General features: G+C 47.7%; 1 protein-coding gene across 1 annotated transcript in view; it reads right to left on the reverse strand.

The window, feature by feature from the left end:
* The window catches only part of LOC136612138 (uncharacterized), a 52,560-nt gene extending 38,552 nt beyond the window's left edge, over positions 1 to 14,008 (reverse strand). Inside the window, exons 1-2 of the mRNA XM_066592264.1 lie at positions 13,946 to 14,008; positions 2,562 to 3,240 (exon numbers count right to left, since the gene is read on the reverse strand). Coding sequence (XP_066448361.1) covers positions 2,562 to 3,203 — 642 coding nt within the window. The 5' untranslated portion in view covers positions 3,204 to 3,240; positions 13,946 to 14,008. The remainder of the gene's footprint in view (positions 1 to 2,561; positions 3,241 to 13,945) is intronic.
* Between the last annotated feature and the right edge of the window lie 1,367 nt (positions 14,009 to 15,375).

The following is a 15,375-nucleotide window of genomic DNA, read 5'->3' on the forward strand; positions in this document are numbered from 1 at the left end:
GGCCTCTTGTATGTGGCTGGCAGTCGTCCCGCATTCCACGCATTTTTGCAGTTTTGTTCTGGGGGGGGGATGTCTTTTTTATCCCCCTGACAAACAAAGCATTTTTTGCGGGTAAATATGCAATTTTTCCATACACAACATACTGGATATTTGCATTGTATTTTTGCCGCACTGGCTACTTACGGCCGCTGAGGCTGAAGTTTCAGCTGTCTCTGGGGCTGGAGCACTCATTTCTGTACCGATGCTGCAGACAGCCTGCGACCTGTAGTGCTGGTTTGTTCTGGCTTCTCTCAGGTTCCTATTTTTTAAATTTTCGCGCTCCTGCGCTAAGCCCCGCCCCTCCGCTCCTGATGCAGACGAGATGACGTCATCGCGCTTGGACACGTGACGCGGCGCCCCGCCCCCCGTCGTCAAAGGGCTTCCTGGAGCTCCGCGCTGTAACTTCTGCCTGGAGGACGAGGGGGACTGAGGCTCCCGCTTTGTACCCCCCATGGGCCGCCGCGGGAGGAACCTGGCCCGGGGGTTACCACCCCATGTGGCGTCCCGGGAGTCGTCTGGCTTGGAAGGGAGGACAGGCTGAGCCACTGCCCTCCGATCCGCCAGTAAGTAGTTCTGGCTGGCTTCTCCACCAGCTCCTCTCAGCGATCCTGCCTCCTGGCAGGACAGGAAGACATTGAGGAAAGTGGGGAAGGGGGGGAGCTTTTAACCTCTCAGTATGTTCCTGTCCTACCAGGAGGAGGCAATCTCAATTGGTGCTGGCGTGGAGACGACTGGGGAAATCAGTATTTACTCACCCGCTCCGGTTCTTCCCTTCGCCGCGGCTCCATCTTCTCTCCGTCGCGGCCGCATCTTTTTTTTTCGGGCCGGCGCATCCGCCGAGCCGAAGAAAGAAGATCCGGCCGCGACGGAGAGAAGATGAAGCCGCGGCGAAGGGAAGATCCGGAGCGGGCGAGAGGTAAGTTTATTCTTATTTTTATGCATCATGTCCGCGGGGCTGGAGGGACCCGCTACAGATTCTCCATGGAGAATCCGTAGCGGGCCTGATTTTCCCCGTGGACATTAGGCCTCATGTCCATGGGCGGATCGGATGCCGCATGCGGGAGCTCACAGCGGAATCTGACCCTGCCCGCGGACTGTGCTTTCCTGTCCGGGTCTTCTTTTTTCTATAGGATGGGTACGGAATCCGCGGCCCATCCACAGCGTCAACTGCGGACGGGACAGTTTCCATTGACTTCAATGGAAGTGGTCCGTGCGGGAACTGCAGCAAAATGGAGCATGCTGCGATTTCTTATATGCGAGTGGAAACTGAAATTGGTTTCCGCTTGTGGACATGAAGGATCGTTTTACATTGCATGCTATGGAGGCTTATTGTTCCGGAATCTGGAGCAGAACGCCCACTCTGGATTCCGCCTGTGAACATTGGGCCTAACATATACAAGTGTCTTACCTTATTGCGCCTATGTTTTCCACTTTATAATGAACTGAGAATACATCTACTAAGGCTGCCTGTCCACGGGCGTTATTGAATTGTGTTCCCTGCAGCGATAATCTGGCCACGGGGAACACAATGCACACTTTCCATAGTGTTGCTATGGAAAGCACAGCCCCCCTGTCCACGAGAGGATAATAATAGACATTCTCCGCTCACGGGCGGCAAATCGCAGCATGCTGTGAATTGCCGTGATTCTCCGCAGCTCCTGCTCCCCAGTGGTGGGATCCCGCTACGCCTGTGGACAGGCACCCTAAGGTGCCTTCACATGTAGCGGATTCGCTGTGTATCCATAATGGACTTCACTCCTTCAATTGATAGGATGGAATCTGCTTCGAAATCCACACCAAATGATTCAGGATTTGATGTGAATCTGCACTAAAATCCGCCACGTGTGAATACATCCTTAAAGGGGTTGTCTAATTTAAAGTTTTATATATTTTTGTGCCCAAAAATATATAAAGCTTTAATATAATTTTATTAATATACTTACTGGCACCAGAGCAATGTTTTGGTGCTCTGGCGCCACAGCCTTTGACAAGTGACATCCTGTAAACCTGCGATGTGGGCTCCTAACGTAGTAGTTAATGGGATGTCACTGATGACATCCTGCGTTGGGGCCTCCAATTGGCTGCAGCAATCACATGGGTAAACAACTATGTTACCAATGCAACTGACAAAGAAAAGACCAGAGGTCTAGAGTGGCGGCGGGGAGGCAGCATGGCAGTGGGGAGGTGAGTATTGGTATTTTTTTTGTATATATATATATATATATATATATATATATATATATATAAAAATGACTCATCCCCCCACTTCCACCAATGCTTTATTACGTGGAAAACCCCATTAAAAGGGGTCATCCAAGGTTAGAAAAACATATGTGCTTTCTTCCAAAGACAGCGCCGCCTAGTCCATGGATTGTGTAGCTGAACTGAAATATCACTGACAAGGCTATGGACAAGGGCGGCGCTGTTTTATAACCGCTGTTAATGGTGAAAGCCAGATTATAAACCGTTACTAATAAACTATACTATAATGCGCTGTTTTGGGATCAGGGGTAATAACTCACCCAGTCTGGATCTGTAGGCTCCACAGTTACCCTGTAATATGTGACTTTTCCGTCCTCCCTCTCTTGGATGATCAGTTTGTCCGCAGGAAAGCGCTTTAAAAGTTGGGAAATTTCTGTCTCTCTGAGCTTAGCAGCCATCTCTGCGGTCAGATTTGTAGTCCTGATATCTGGTGGAATAACGGATGGTCGCTCCACCTTAGTTCTACGAGGGGGTTCCTTCTTTACAGAGGAGTCATCATGTACTGCCGGAAGCTTCTGAGGATGCCAAAACCTGCAGTTCTGATCCATGGAGCAGTATCCCGCTGCAAAGTAACGGCACAGCTTTCTGTTCCGATATTGCCTGTGCGGCTGTTCAGTGTGGTTCTTTGGTAAGACAAGGTTCGGATCATCTTTGGTAAGAGGAACAGCGGTCTCTGTCATGTCACTCTGCGGCACAGTATCCTTTGGTAAGAACGGCTTATTATTTTTCTCCAGACGTTTATTATCTACAAATTGGTGTAGGAATTTGCATCTCCGACCAAAGTGGCAGTAACGTCCCTGGGAGTAGAACCTACACAGGCGAGGCGGCTGAGCATGCTCTGCCCCAATGTCACTCTGTGGGAGAGTAGGGAGTTCTGTACTTTGTACTTCACTTTCAGCCATTGTACAGTAATACAGATGAATGCAGAACAGAAGCAACCTAAAGTGAATGGGACAAGATTAGTCAGTAATGCAGCTATGTTTCTATAAACCATCATCACAGTCTTCGAAGTGCTAAACAACACACCATAAAACCCTTTGTTAGGCCGGTTTCACATCTGCGTTGGAACCGCCAACCAGAGGTTAAGTCGCATATCTGGCTGAAAATGCCAGAAGAAAAATAGCTGCATCTTTTTCTTCTGTCCAAAAGCGGACAGACCCCATTAAAGTCAATGGGGTCCCCCGGCGCTGTTCCGGTCAACCCAGAGATGGAACGTTCAGCATGGAAATTAACCTTTCCTGCTCCCCCGAACACAGGAGGAAAGCAGAACCCAAGTGCAGATGTGAAAGCACCGTTACACTGCCCACAGATGTAATGATATTAACAACAATGCAACAGTAAACAATGCTTGCTAAAGCTCTGCTACCATTTACATTGTGCGCTTCCATCACATATGATGGTAAGAATCACGCAGCATTGCTCTGTCAAAAGACATATATAAAATAAGACAGCTCGGATTGGGTGAAAACGTGTGTAAGTGGGTAAAGAATTGGCTCAATGATAGAAAGCAGAGGGTGGTAATAAATGGTTCATACTCTGATTGGGCCACAGTCACTAGTGGGGTGCCACAGGGCTCAGTGCTACGACCTAGGTTCAAAGAAGGGCAACTAAACTAATACATGGAATGGGATTACTGGAATACCCAGAGAGACTATCAAAATTGGGATTATTTACTCTGAAAAAAGACGGCTAAGGGGTGATCAAATAACTATGTATAAATACATGAGGGGACAATACAAGGAACTCTCCCATGATCTGTTTATACCCAGGACAGTAACAAGAGGGCATTCACTATGTCTAGAAGAAAGCAGGTTTGATCATCAACATAGAAGGGCGTGATTTAATGTAAGAGCAGTGAGACTGTGGAACTCTCTGCCTGAGGACGTGGTGACAGCAAAATCCTTTAAGTTTAAGAGGGGACTAGATGTCTTTCTAGAGCACTATGATATTGCAGGATATAGATATTAGGTGACCAGCGGGTTGTTGATCTGGGTCTTACATTCAGGTAGGAACTATCAAAGGTTATTATTAATTGCCATTATGGAGTTGGGAAGGAATTTTTTTCCCCCGAATGGGCTAATTGGCTTCTCCTTACTGTTTTTTTTTTCCCTTCCTCTGGACCAACGAGAGAGGGGGGGGGGGGGGGGGTTGAAACGGCCGAACTAGATGGACATTGTCTTCATTCAGACTAACATACTATGTTGCTATGTTAGTAGTTGTGGCCTATGATACTGGCTTCCAAACATGAAAATGTGTTCTCAGTTGTTAACAATTAAAGGGAACCCATCATCACTTTTAAACTCCATTAACTACCTTATGGGGCCCAAAAGGTGATGGAATGGCGTCCATCCGCTTTCCACGCAGCTTTGAGAGGTTCCGACACAGATGTGAAACCTGCTTTAGCTGGGATTTACATTAATACCCCTGGTTTAAATATTGAAATTTTTAATGTATTTTTAAAGGAGGTCAGAGGATTTAGTTAGAAGGGGGACTGATAGAAGAAACAAGGAGTTTGGTAGATACATTTTAATATGTATACATAAAAGTAAGGAAAGAACCTTTTGTGATATATAATTTTATGTTTTTACACGTATGTAACAGATGTGGTGTATCTCACTACGACAATAGTACACAATCAGTGAAGGGCACACATTGCACATGCCTGAAGAAGGGGAAGGAGCCCCCAAAACATGTCAGCCTCCGATCTAACTCTCTGGGCCTGCTGAATACGATGGACTTTGTGCACTTGGGTGATTATTAATCATTTCAAAATGCAAGAATCTTTTACTCTTTCATAAAGCATTTGAAATACAAGCAAGGTGTCATTGATTTCTAATGACGGTCAGATAGAGTTAGGGGATCTTATTGCTGCCAACACGCAGCCTGGGTAGATCCTTGATTTATTATTTTTTGCCCATTATGCCTCCAGTCAGCAGTCTCCCCGGAATTAAAATCCAAAGAGTTTTACAGCCCCTGGCTGACGTCACCGCACGCTACAGAAAGTGAGATGTGGCTAACAGTCTCCCGCACGTTGCGGAAGATTCCTCTTCTTTTGTCATTTGCAGCTGCTATTGGAGGGTTTATTCATACACACAGAGGTACATGTAGTATATACCACAAGCAGTACACACTGACATGTGCAGGAACACCGCTTATTAGAATATCTGCAGCCAACTAATTAAGCTGTGATATTTATTCTACTGAGTACACTTTGTGTTATCAGCCATCAGTGTGCGTAATACCAACGGCTACTATGTGCTATTTGTCTTATCTAATTTCCTAGCACTGAATCAGTGCAGATACTACACTCTTGGTCAAAAAAAAAAAAATCAAGCCCCTGCAAAACTCAGCATGCAGTTCCATGTCAGGCAGATATACACATAGCATTATGGTGTAATTAGATGAGTGGTCTTGCCACCTGAAGCCTGAAAATTGGCTCCACCCTTCAACCTCTTTCTCCACCGGGGGTAGATCTTGTTGACCACTAGACGTCTCTACGACGCAGAGAAGAGATTTCACCCAGTTAACAGAGTTTTGAGAGAGTGGCACATTATTGGAATGCAAAAAGCTGGATGGTCGTACCAATGCATTGCCCCCCACCTGGGCCATTCTGACTAGACTGTTAGGAGGTCTTGGGCCCAGTGGATGTGTGAGGGCACACACACAAGGCTATCGGGTTCAGGACGCCCTCGACAGACCACCAGTAGAGAGTGCTTTTTCTTCTGGTATTTTCAGGCGCATCTGTGATGGACTAAGGTTGGGACATCATCACAAAAATATCGATAGTATCGACAATCGCTGAACAAACTATCGATTATTGTAAAATATCGGTGGAAAACTATCGATATTTCGATATATCGACTTTTTAAAATGCGGTATAAAAATAAAACAGGTCTAGGGTTAATAAGGCAACAAATCAACAAAAAATGATAGTTTTCTTTTAAAACTTTAAACTGTTGAATTAATTAACAACTTCTAACTATTAATAAGATCATGAAAATATCCTAAAGTTACAAATGAAACTGAAAAATTACAGATGAAACATAGAATTACAATGAGGTATATGAAAAGAAGTTTTTCATCATTGGCCCCAATAATCATCTAATGAGACAAGAAATATTAATTTGCTGGCATGCTCTCCCTTCACAATGCTCCTTCGAGCAGACATCATTTCACAAGCTTTTGAAACCATTCTTTCTGCAGGAACCGAAGTAGCAACTACAGAAGGATATTTTCTACCAAGCTGGTACAAATTGGAGAAGGGTTGACATATTTCCCTCCATATTCTAAAAGGATTGTCTCCTAAACAACCTGGGGGGGCATTTTTAAGTGCAAAGAAAGTTCTGGTGTTTCATCTAATGTTTTTGGTTTGTTTTTGAGGTTCCAGGTCTCCTCTACAACATTCTAATGAGAGCTCCAAAACGAAAACTCAACATTTCAAGTTGCCGCTGAGGGACCAACAGTCTCCATGGCAACTTGTAAACAAGACAGGGCCTGGTAACGCGAACGCAGTGCCACAAACGCAATTGTAAATGCATTAGATGGGTCTCCTATCTTTCCTATGAGCACTGCGTTCGCCTTAGACACTAAAAGCACGACATGTCGCATCTCCTTTTCTGGACCCGACCTTTGTGCGTTCAGCGCAGCCCTCCATCTGCATGTGAAAATGCTTTCATTTAGAAAGCGTTGTCCGCAGCCATCGTGTTAGACGCAAGCATTCAGAGCCTGCGTCTAACGCGATGAACAAACGCATGTGGAGAAGGGGCCTAAGACCCCACTATTCTGAGAGTCGTTTTGGCTGCAGCAAACCTTATTCAGGAGTCACCTCCCACTTTGCAAAAGTTTCTAGAACTTGTTTATAAGTTCATTAGTGCCTCGAGCAAAACTACATCCTGTACCAACACAGAGGAAAGGGCAGAATGTAAAGAAAGAAAATATGGCCACTAGACCACAAGACACGTTCCTTCTTTACAAAAATCGATATTATATCGCCTTAAACTATCGATGTTACCGATATATCAGACATAACAATATCGATGAAAAGTATCGCCAAAGCATTAGCCATATATCGGTTTTCGATGTCCCAACCCTATGATGGACCCTCTGACCTTCAATATATTTACAGACCCATAACATTTTTACTTTCAACTTTTCCATCCGCTGAGCTGTGTGTGGGCTTGTATAGTCCCATACGACTTTTCACTTATCATTGCATTTTTGGACAAGCAGAATGAACAAAAAGATTGTCGGTTTGGCATTTTATAAGTTTTTATTTTTACAACATTTATTATGTGGAATAAATAAGCTGTTCATTTTAGTGTACAGATCAATATGAAAATAAAGAGCTTTTTTTTCCTCTTTACTTTTCTCCTAAGTGTCAGTAGAGAACTTAGGGGGATTGAACATGCGACCCCCTGATGACTTAAAATAAACTGCAATACTTCTATATTGAAGTTAATAACATTTGTTACTGTAAATCTCTCAGGCAGCCTATTAGGCGGGCTTTTTGCATAGACATCCATAGATGGCAGTCCTGGAGGTCACTGTCAGCAGCCCAATGACACCTCACAGGGTAATGGGGAGTGACAAAAGGAGCCCCTCCCTCTGTCTAACCACTTAAATGCGGGTTCAGCAACTTGAATCGGAATTCTCTCTAATTCTAGTTGTTAGGACAGGGTGTCAGCTGTATAATATAGCTGATACCTGCAAGTGATGGCACAGGCACACTTCGTGAGCTCACGCCGTCACAGTAAGGGCCTCTTTCCACTGGCAAGGAAATCGCAAGTTTTTTGTGTGATACGAGAGTTAGTGAAAATGCATCATTTTGAAACCAATGAATTTCAATGTTTTCACTTCAGCAATGCTGCGTGGAAAAAAAAAATCACAGCATGCCCATTCTTTTTGCGTTATTGCCCATGCCCACTGAAAACTGTGACAGCACTTGAAATATAAGCCCTACACAGAAAATAATTCCCAGCTGCAGAAAAATAAATAAATAATAATACATCACCTTTGAAGCGCTATCATCTCTGGCGCGTCTTCTTCCCAATCCCCAGCACTCTTCTTCAGCATCTCTTCTAGCCGGGGATTGAAAAATCACCGCCTCCTGAAAGCGCTGCCTCTGACTGGCTGAGTGCTGTGACCAATTTCAATGAATGGCTGAGCGCTGTCTCTGATTGGCTGAGCACTGTGACTAATCAGAGGCAGCGCTTTCAGGAGGCGGAGATTTTTCAATTCCTGGGCAGAAGCGATGCTGAAGAAGAGTGCCAGGGACCTTCAAAAAGACGCGCCAGAGATGACAGCACTTCTAAGGTGATGTATTAATTTTTTAATTTTTTCTGCAGCTAGGGATTATTTCCAGGTATAATATACTTCTACTTCAAGCCCCCTCCCGAAAATCCTTGCCACGGGGAGTCCCCTCATCACTGAACACTGTAACAGTGCTGTCACAGTGTTCAGTGAGAGGGGACTCCCAGCAGGGATGAAGGAATCCAAGTGATGTCTGTTTTTTTTTCTTTCCCACCCTCCTTGACTTGATTAGGCAAGACTCATCTGCAAACAGGAGCAGCATAAAATAAACCTGTTCTGCGCATGTCCGAAGGTTCGCCGTCCAGACTATTTGCAGTACAGATAATGAAGAAAGAAGACAGGTACGCAGGGTCACCGGATGGGGTCAGAGCCGGATTCTGCTGGGGGGGAGGGGGGGGGGGGGGTCCTGCAGGCGGAGCACAGGCAAGCAAATTACAGCTGAATACAACGCCAGTGCTCCAACTAATGTTTCTGGATACAGGCTGGACCTTCCTAAGCGCGGATGGGGAGTCTGTTCCAGCTCTTCCTGTGCATTGTGCCGGCCCTCTTAATCCACTCTGCATTATGTGAACCATGTGCTGCCTCCCTCCCTGTGTCTCCGCTGCTTGCGCTCTTCATCTGCCATGCCCATTGGATGAGCCATGTGCTGCCTCTGCCTCCCTGTGTCAGCACTCGTCATCTGCCCAGCGCTACGTGAGCCATGTGCTGCCGATGCACTCCCGCTATGTCCGGTGCTCTTCATCTGCCATGCCTGTTGGATGAGCCATGTGCTGCCTCTGCCCTCCCAGTGTATCCAGCATCAAGACAAAAGTTTCCCCTGACACAGTATTGCCTCACGTCCACTTGCACTCACGGATTCCACTACTGAATCCCGCAGCGGAATCCAGCCGTGCCCGCAGACATGGACATGAAAATACATTTTCTTAACTTTGTCACTAGGGGCAAGTAAAGTCCAAAATGTTATGTGCAACTCTTCACTGTTAGGACTTTAAAACATAACCTTTAATAAAGCAATTAAAATTTAAAATAGTACTCACAAAGACTGACACACATAATACATAAAGAAAAATATTAATAACTCTGGAAGTGTATCTCAGAGGATTCTTGAAAATGTAGATGCCATATATCGTGCTTTCTAGGTATAGTGCGATGCCTTAACTGGTATGTATTCGAGGCAACGAATAACCGTTTTAGGGTGATAATACACCCCCACAACGGTAGTATCTACAGTCTTGGGAAACTGGTAGTGCCCAAGACTGAGATTATTTGTGCTTGGTATTAGCACCAAGAAGGCTTAATCAATATCTGGTCCTTGGTCCGACGCGTTTCGCTCAACTTGAGCTCCTCAGGGACCTCTTGTGAATATTTAATATGCCTCTCAGGATCTTAACAGCAATTGCATAATAACCAAATAGTGAGCATTCAGTTAGTCGCAGGTAAATATATATCTTGCAGATCAGATGTTATCTGCAATGAAGTATATAATACCTCTTAATATGGTAAAAAAAAAATTAAAAAAAAACTTTTTTTCCCTCAAAAAGATTTTTTTCTGAAAAGTTCAGAGTAAGGCCTCCTTCCCACGAACGGATTTCCGCCGCGTAATTCGCGGCGAAAATCCGCTGCGTTGCACGCAGCTATTAGGTTCTATTGAACCTAATAGCTCCATGCTCACGATGCGTAATTCCACCGCGGAATTACGCACCGCGATTTCTCCCGTCCTCACCCGCAGCATGCTCTATTTTCTGCGGGTGAGGACGGGCTGTACGCACTGACGGCTTCCATTGCAGTCAATGGAAGCCGTCCATTCACGCTATCTCCCGCTGTAACCAGCGGGAGATAGCGTGAAAAAACGCTTTCCCGCCCACCGCCGAGCGTCATATGACGCCAAATGACGCGGTCCGGCCGCGTCACGTGACACGGCTGGTGACGCGAGAGCGGTGGGCGGTGACGAGCGGTGACGAGCGGTGACGCGGCGGTGGTGGGCGGGGAAGCGATTTCACGCTATCTCCCGCAGGTAAGTATAGGGGCTCTGGGGGGCGCCGTGACGGGCTTCACAGCGGAATATTACGCTGCGGAGCCCGTCACGCTCGTGGGAAGGAGGCCTAAGCCATGTATCAGAGTCTCGCGTTGTACAAGAGACAGTGCTGCATGGACTTTACACACCCATGCCTTGCATCTACCTTGATAGCTTGCTGGCCCCTATATATTTACTAATTCCTATCTACCAGTGGTAACGATGTTGCCTAATAGTTTTTAGGTCACACACTGGAGAATTTCTAACTACTATCTCTCTCCGCTAATTAGATTCTATTAGTGCCTTATTCCTAATGCTTCTCTGATTACAAGATAGCAAAAAGTATCGCACTAAGTAGCAGGTAGATCAGTAAAATAAAAAAGGATAGAGCAACAGCAAGCCAACCACCCTGATGGTGAGTGATTGGTATCCATTTTCTTAACTGTCCAGATCCAGCGCGGGTCTCCTCTGTGCCGGCTGGATCTTCTTTCTTCAGCATGTATCGGTGACATTCCGGATGCACGCGCAGTGCAAATTTTTTTTTTTTTAAATATCCTACTTTCCAGTGGATCCGCGGTACGTCCGCAATGATAGCTGCGGTTGTGCCGCAGATTGGACAGCTTCCATTGACTTTAGTGGAAGCCGTCCTGCGGGATCCGCAGAAAATTGGGGCATGCTGCGGATTCTTCCTGTGCGTGCAATTCACACGCCAGAAGAAAAAAAAAGTCACATGCGTTTTACTGACCTAATGCATCCCTATGGGTGGTTTGATTTGTGGATCCCCTGCACAAGTTCCAGAAATCAAATCCGCCCGTGGGCATTGAGCCTGTGTCTCCATTGATTGATGTCTGCGGGAGCCACAGCCAATCGGGAGCTGTGGGCGTGACCAGAGCGTTACCTCGAGCTGAGCCTGGCCACACTTCCGGTGGCGAAATATTACACTAATACCGAAGTTTCCTGCCCGCAGGGGCCGACATTCCTGCAGAATGATCTTTAACACTCAGTGGAATCTGTGGCATTAGGAACTGCTGCGGTGCTGAGGGTACTCCGAAGCACTACTAGGCGGGGATCTCTTAGGCCTCCCTCACACAGGGCGTTTTATACAGCGTTTAGCGCTGCCTTTTCAGCCCAGCGCTAAACGCTGTACAACACTCCCATTCATTTCAATGGGGCTGCTCACACAGGGCTGTAAACACAGCGCCCTCCAACGCTGCGCTTTGACAGCGATGCATGTTCTATTTTTGGGGCGTTTTCAGCCCTGCGTCGCCCATTGAAATGAATGGGCAGCGGTTTTAGCACTGCTGAAAACGCGGCAACACTTGGTGCCGCGTTTTTGGCAGCATTAACCGCTCGCCGATTTTCGGGGTGAGGGCTTGCAATAGAAGCCCTACTTCGAAAATCTGCCCCAGCTGGCTAGAGAAAAAAAATAATAATAATACTCACCTAGCCGCTGCAGTCCGGGTCGCGGCCGCTGGTCTCTGCCGCTGATCCGGGCTTCCTCTGCACTCACAAGTCTATTGCCGAAGGCCAGGTTTGAGAACCCCGCCTCCGGCAATAGAGTGCTGTGATTGGTTGTCGGCACGCTCGATGACCAATCACAGCCCTTCATTGACTGTCTTAGCCAATCACCGCCGGCAAGCTCTGATTGGCTGAGACAGTCAATGAAGGGCTGTGATTGGGCATCGAGCAAGCACCGACAACCAATCACAGCACTCTATTGCCGGAGGCGGGGTTCTCAAACCTGGCCTGCGGCAATAGACTTGGGAGTGCCGAGGAAGCCCGGATCAGCGGCAGAGACCAGCGGCCGCGACCCGGACTGCAGCGGCTAGGTGAGTATTGCTTTTTTTTTTCTTTTCAGCATTCTTGGCTGCGTTTTCAGCCGAGCTGAAAACGCAGCCAAAACTCTGGCATAAAGTATGCCAGTGCTGCTGAAATGGGGCAGAATCTGCAGTAACGCAGCGTTGAAAAACGCGGCGTTTCTGCAAACGCCCTGTGTGAGGGAGGCCTAAGGGTACGGTCACACATGGGGGGAAAATGGGGCAGATTTTACACAGCTAAAAATCATCAGCAAAATCTGTGTCCAACTCTGCAGCATCCGTAACAAATCCCTATCAAAATCTACGCTGATGCGCACATACTGAAATTCTTCACTTTTTTCTGCTCTGTGAACATATCTTAGGCTGCCTGTCCACAGGCGATTGTTCATTGTGTTACCCGTGGCAATAATCCGTCCGCGGGTAACACAGTGAATGCTTTCCATAGCAACGCTATGGAAAGTGCAGCCGCTGCGTCCATGAGCGGAAAGTCATAGCGATTCTCGGCTCATGGTATCTAAATCGCGGCATGCCGCGATTCTCCGCGGTGAGCCTGTCGCAGAACTGAGAGCGGCCCTCCTCGGCGAAATATCGCTGGCGAGATTCCGCAATGGCCGTGGACAGGATTTCCATTGCGGAATCCGGAGTGGGCGTCCGCCTCCGGATTCCACAATGCAAATAGCAAATATCGGGCATCGCGTGCTATAGAAAAGCGAGTTTTCATGCCCACGAGCGGAAATCAATCGCAATTTTTCCACTCAAGGGGGTCGCAGCATGCTCTTTTGAGCCGGATTCCATTTAACGCCCCCTGTCCACGGCAGTGATTTCACCGGCGGTTTACGCCGGCCGACGCTTCCCATAGCATTGCTATGGAAAGCGCCGGCACCTGTCCACGAACAGAGAATCATTGAGATTCTCCGCTCGTGGCAGGCAAATCGCAGCATGCTGCAAATTGCCCCAATTCTCCACGGTCAGCCTATTAGATAGGGCTGACCAGCGGAGATTCGGCTGCGGAGCTTCACCTTAGTATACCGCATCGCCCGTGGACAGCCAGCCTGAGTCAATGAAAGCCGTCCGTCCCGCGGCTCTTCCATAATGATGATTTTAGTACTTTTCCCCTATTATATATATATTTATACCCCTCTGTCCAATACATACAGCACATAGTAGAAGGCAGAGGGCCGCCAGCAGGCAGGTGTGTAGTGTAGCTGGCCGGCACCGCCCCTGCTGTCTGCTGTACTAGTCAGTGGACTCATCCGAACACATGAGAACAGCCGACCTGTGGGGGGGCGGCCGACCAGCTGAGCTGGGTGCCACTATGGAGAGCGGAGACCCCGCACTCACTCCCCTCCGCACCAGCTGTGTGTGGGCCGCCCTGCCCGCGGACACACAACATAACACACGAGGCCCTAACATTACAGGTCCAACCAGCTGCGAGAAGCCGCCTATGCTGCCTGCGGCCCCGCAGATCACGTGTCCTGTGGCCCCCGCTCCTCCTGTCACCCACCTGGTTTAGCAGGTAAATCAGACCCTCCGAGTAACCTTGTCCTTTGGAATTAACTTCCGGGTGTAAGCGCGCATGCGCCGTGGGTTCTGGCTCTCGGCTTGTCCGTACACAGCAGTGCGTGCAGATACCTGTCAGCAGCCTCCTCGTGTACACAGTACCAGCCCGGGCGGCGTCTATGCGGCCTCAGGGTGGGGGCTTCGGTAATAATAACTAGCACTAAATCTAATCATCAGACATAACACCGGGCACTTCTTCCGAGGTTTGGGATGTCACAGGCATGAGAGAAGGACAGCTTGAGCTTATAAGGGGTATTAGGGGCTGCCGTAAAGTGACAAACTGGGACATAAAAAAGCAGAAGCAATGGGACAAGTGTTACGCTAATTTGTAATCTCTGAATGTTGGTGACAATTAGCCCCAGTAGATGTGACGTGGACGCATCAGCCACAAGAAGGCTGTTACTGAAGCCACCCTCCAGGTCCGGAGAAACAAAAATGGCCACATCACTTTTCTGACTCTCTGATGCACACATCAGGTGATCAGAGGTCCCAAGGTGGGACAGAACCCGGTTTGGGACCTTGTGTCCCCAGGATCCCTAAACGGGACAGCCTTTTGTCCCACTTTCGGGACTTTGGGTCACCATGAAAGTGATTACCAGCTGGGGGGCCACGGCTCCCTTGCTTGTTAATCACTCAGTTACACTGCTACGGGTGCACACACTGACGGCAGTGTGCACCCGGGATCCTCCTCCCCTGACCTCTCCTTGGTTCTACAGGCAGAATGTCCGCAGCAAAAATTTCCGCAGCATATTATGCAGCATTTCTGCATTCAAAAAACAGCCAAAATCCACATCATGGGTACAGATTTTGACTGGAAAGCAGCTGCATATCCGCAGCTTATTTCAAACTATGCGGTGCTCCCCCTCACCTCCTCCCTGGCTTCCAGTTCCCAGCAGCCTGGTCAGGTGCAGCTATGACAGGCCTTGGGGAACAAGAAGCCGGGAGTGCTGACAGCAGGAAGCCTTCGGAGGAGATGAGGGGGGTGCTGACAGCATGAAATCAGCTGCAGATACAGGTTTTGACAGTTTTTTGGATGTGAAAATGCTGCGGAATTTGCTCCATGCCTTTTTGAACCGGCCCTGTACTTTTTAGAATAACAGACGTAAAATCATATGTTGTGATAAGCTCGGCTCCCTGACCACATCCCGTGTGTGTGTGTGCGGGAGCCAATCAGGAGCTGTGGGCGTGACCTGGGCGTTACCTCTAGCTGAGCCCGGCCAACCCATACTTTGGGTGGAGACATACTACACTAATGCCGTGACAATGTATTATACACATGGCTTTTGCATGTGTAATACACTGTACAAATCTGCCATAGGCTCCTAGACAGTTTGTTTTCAGAACCCTGAACAGAAGAACAATACCTGATCAATG

Source organism: Eleutherodactylus coqui, chromosome 2 (genome assembly GCF_035609145.1).
Source record: "Eleutherodactylus coqui strain aEleCoq1 chromosome 2, aEleCoq1.hap1, whole genome shotgun sequence".
NCBI classification, from domain to species: domain Eukaryota; kingdom Metazoa; phylum Chordata; class Amphibia; order Anura; family Eleutherodactylidae; genus Eleutherodactylus; species Eleutherodactylus coqui.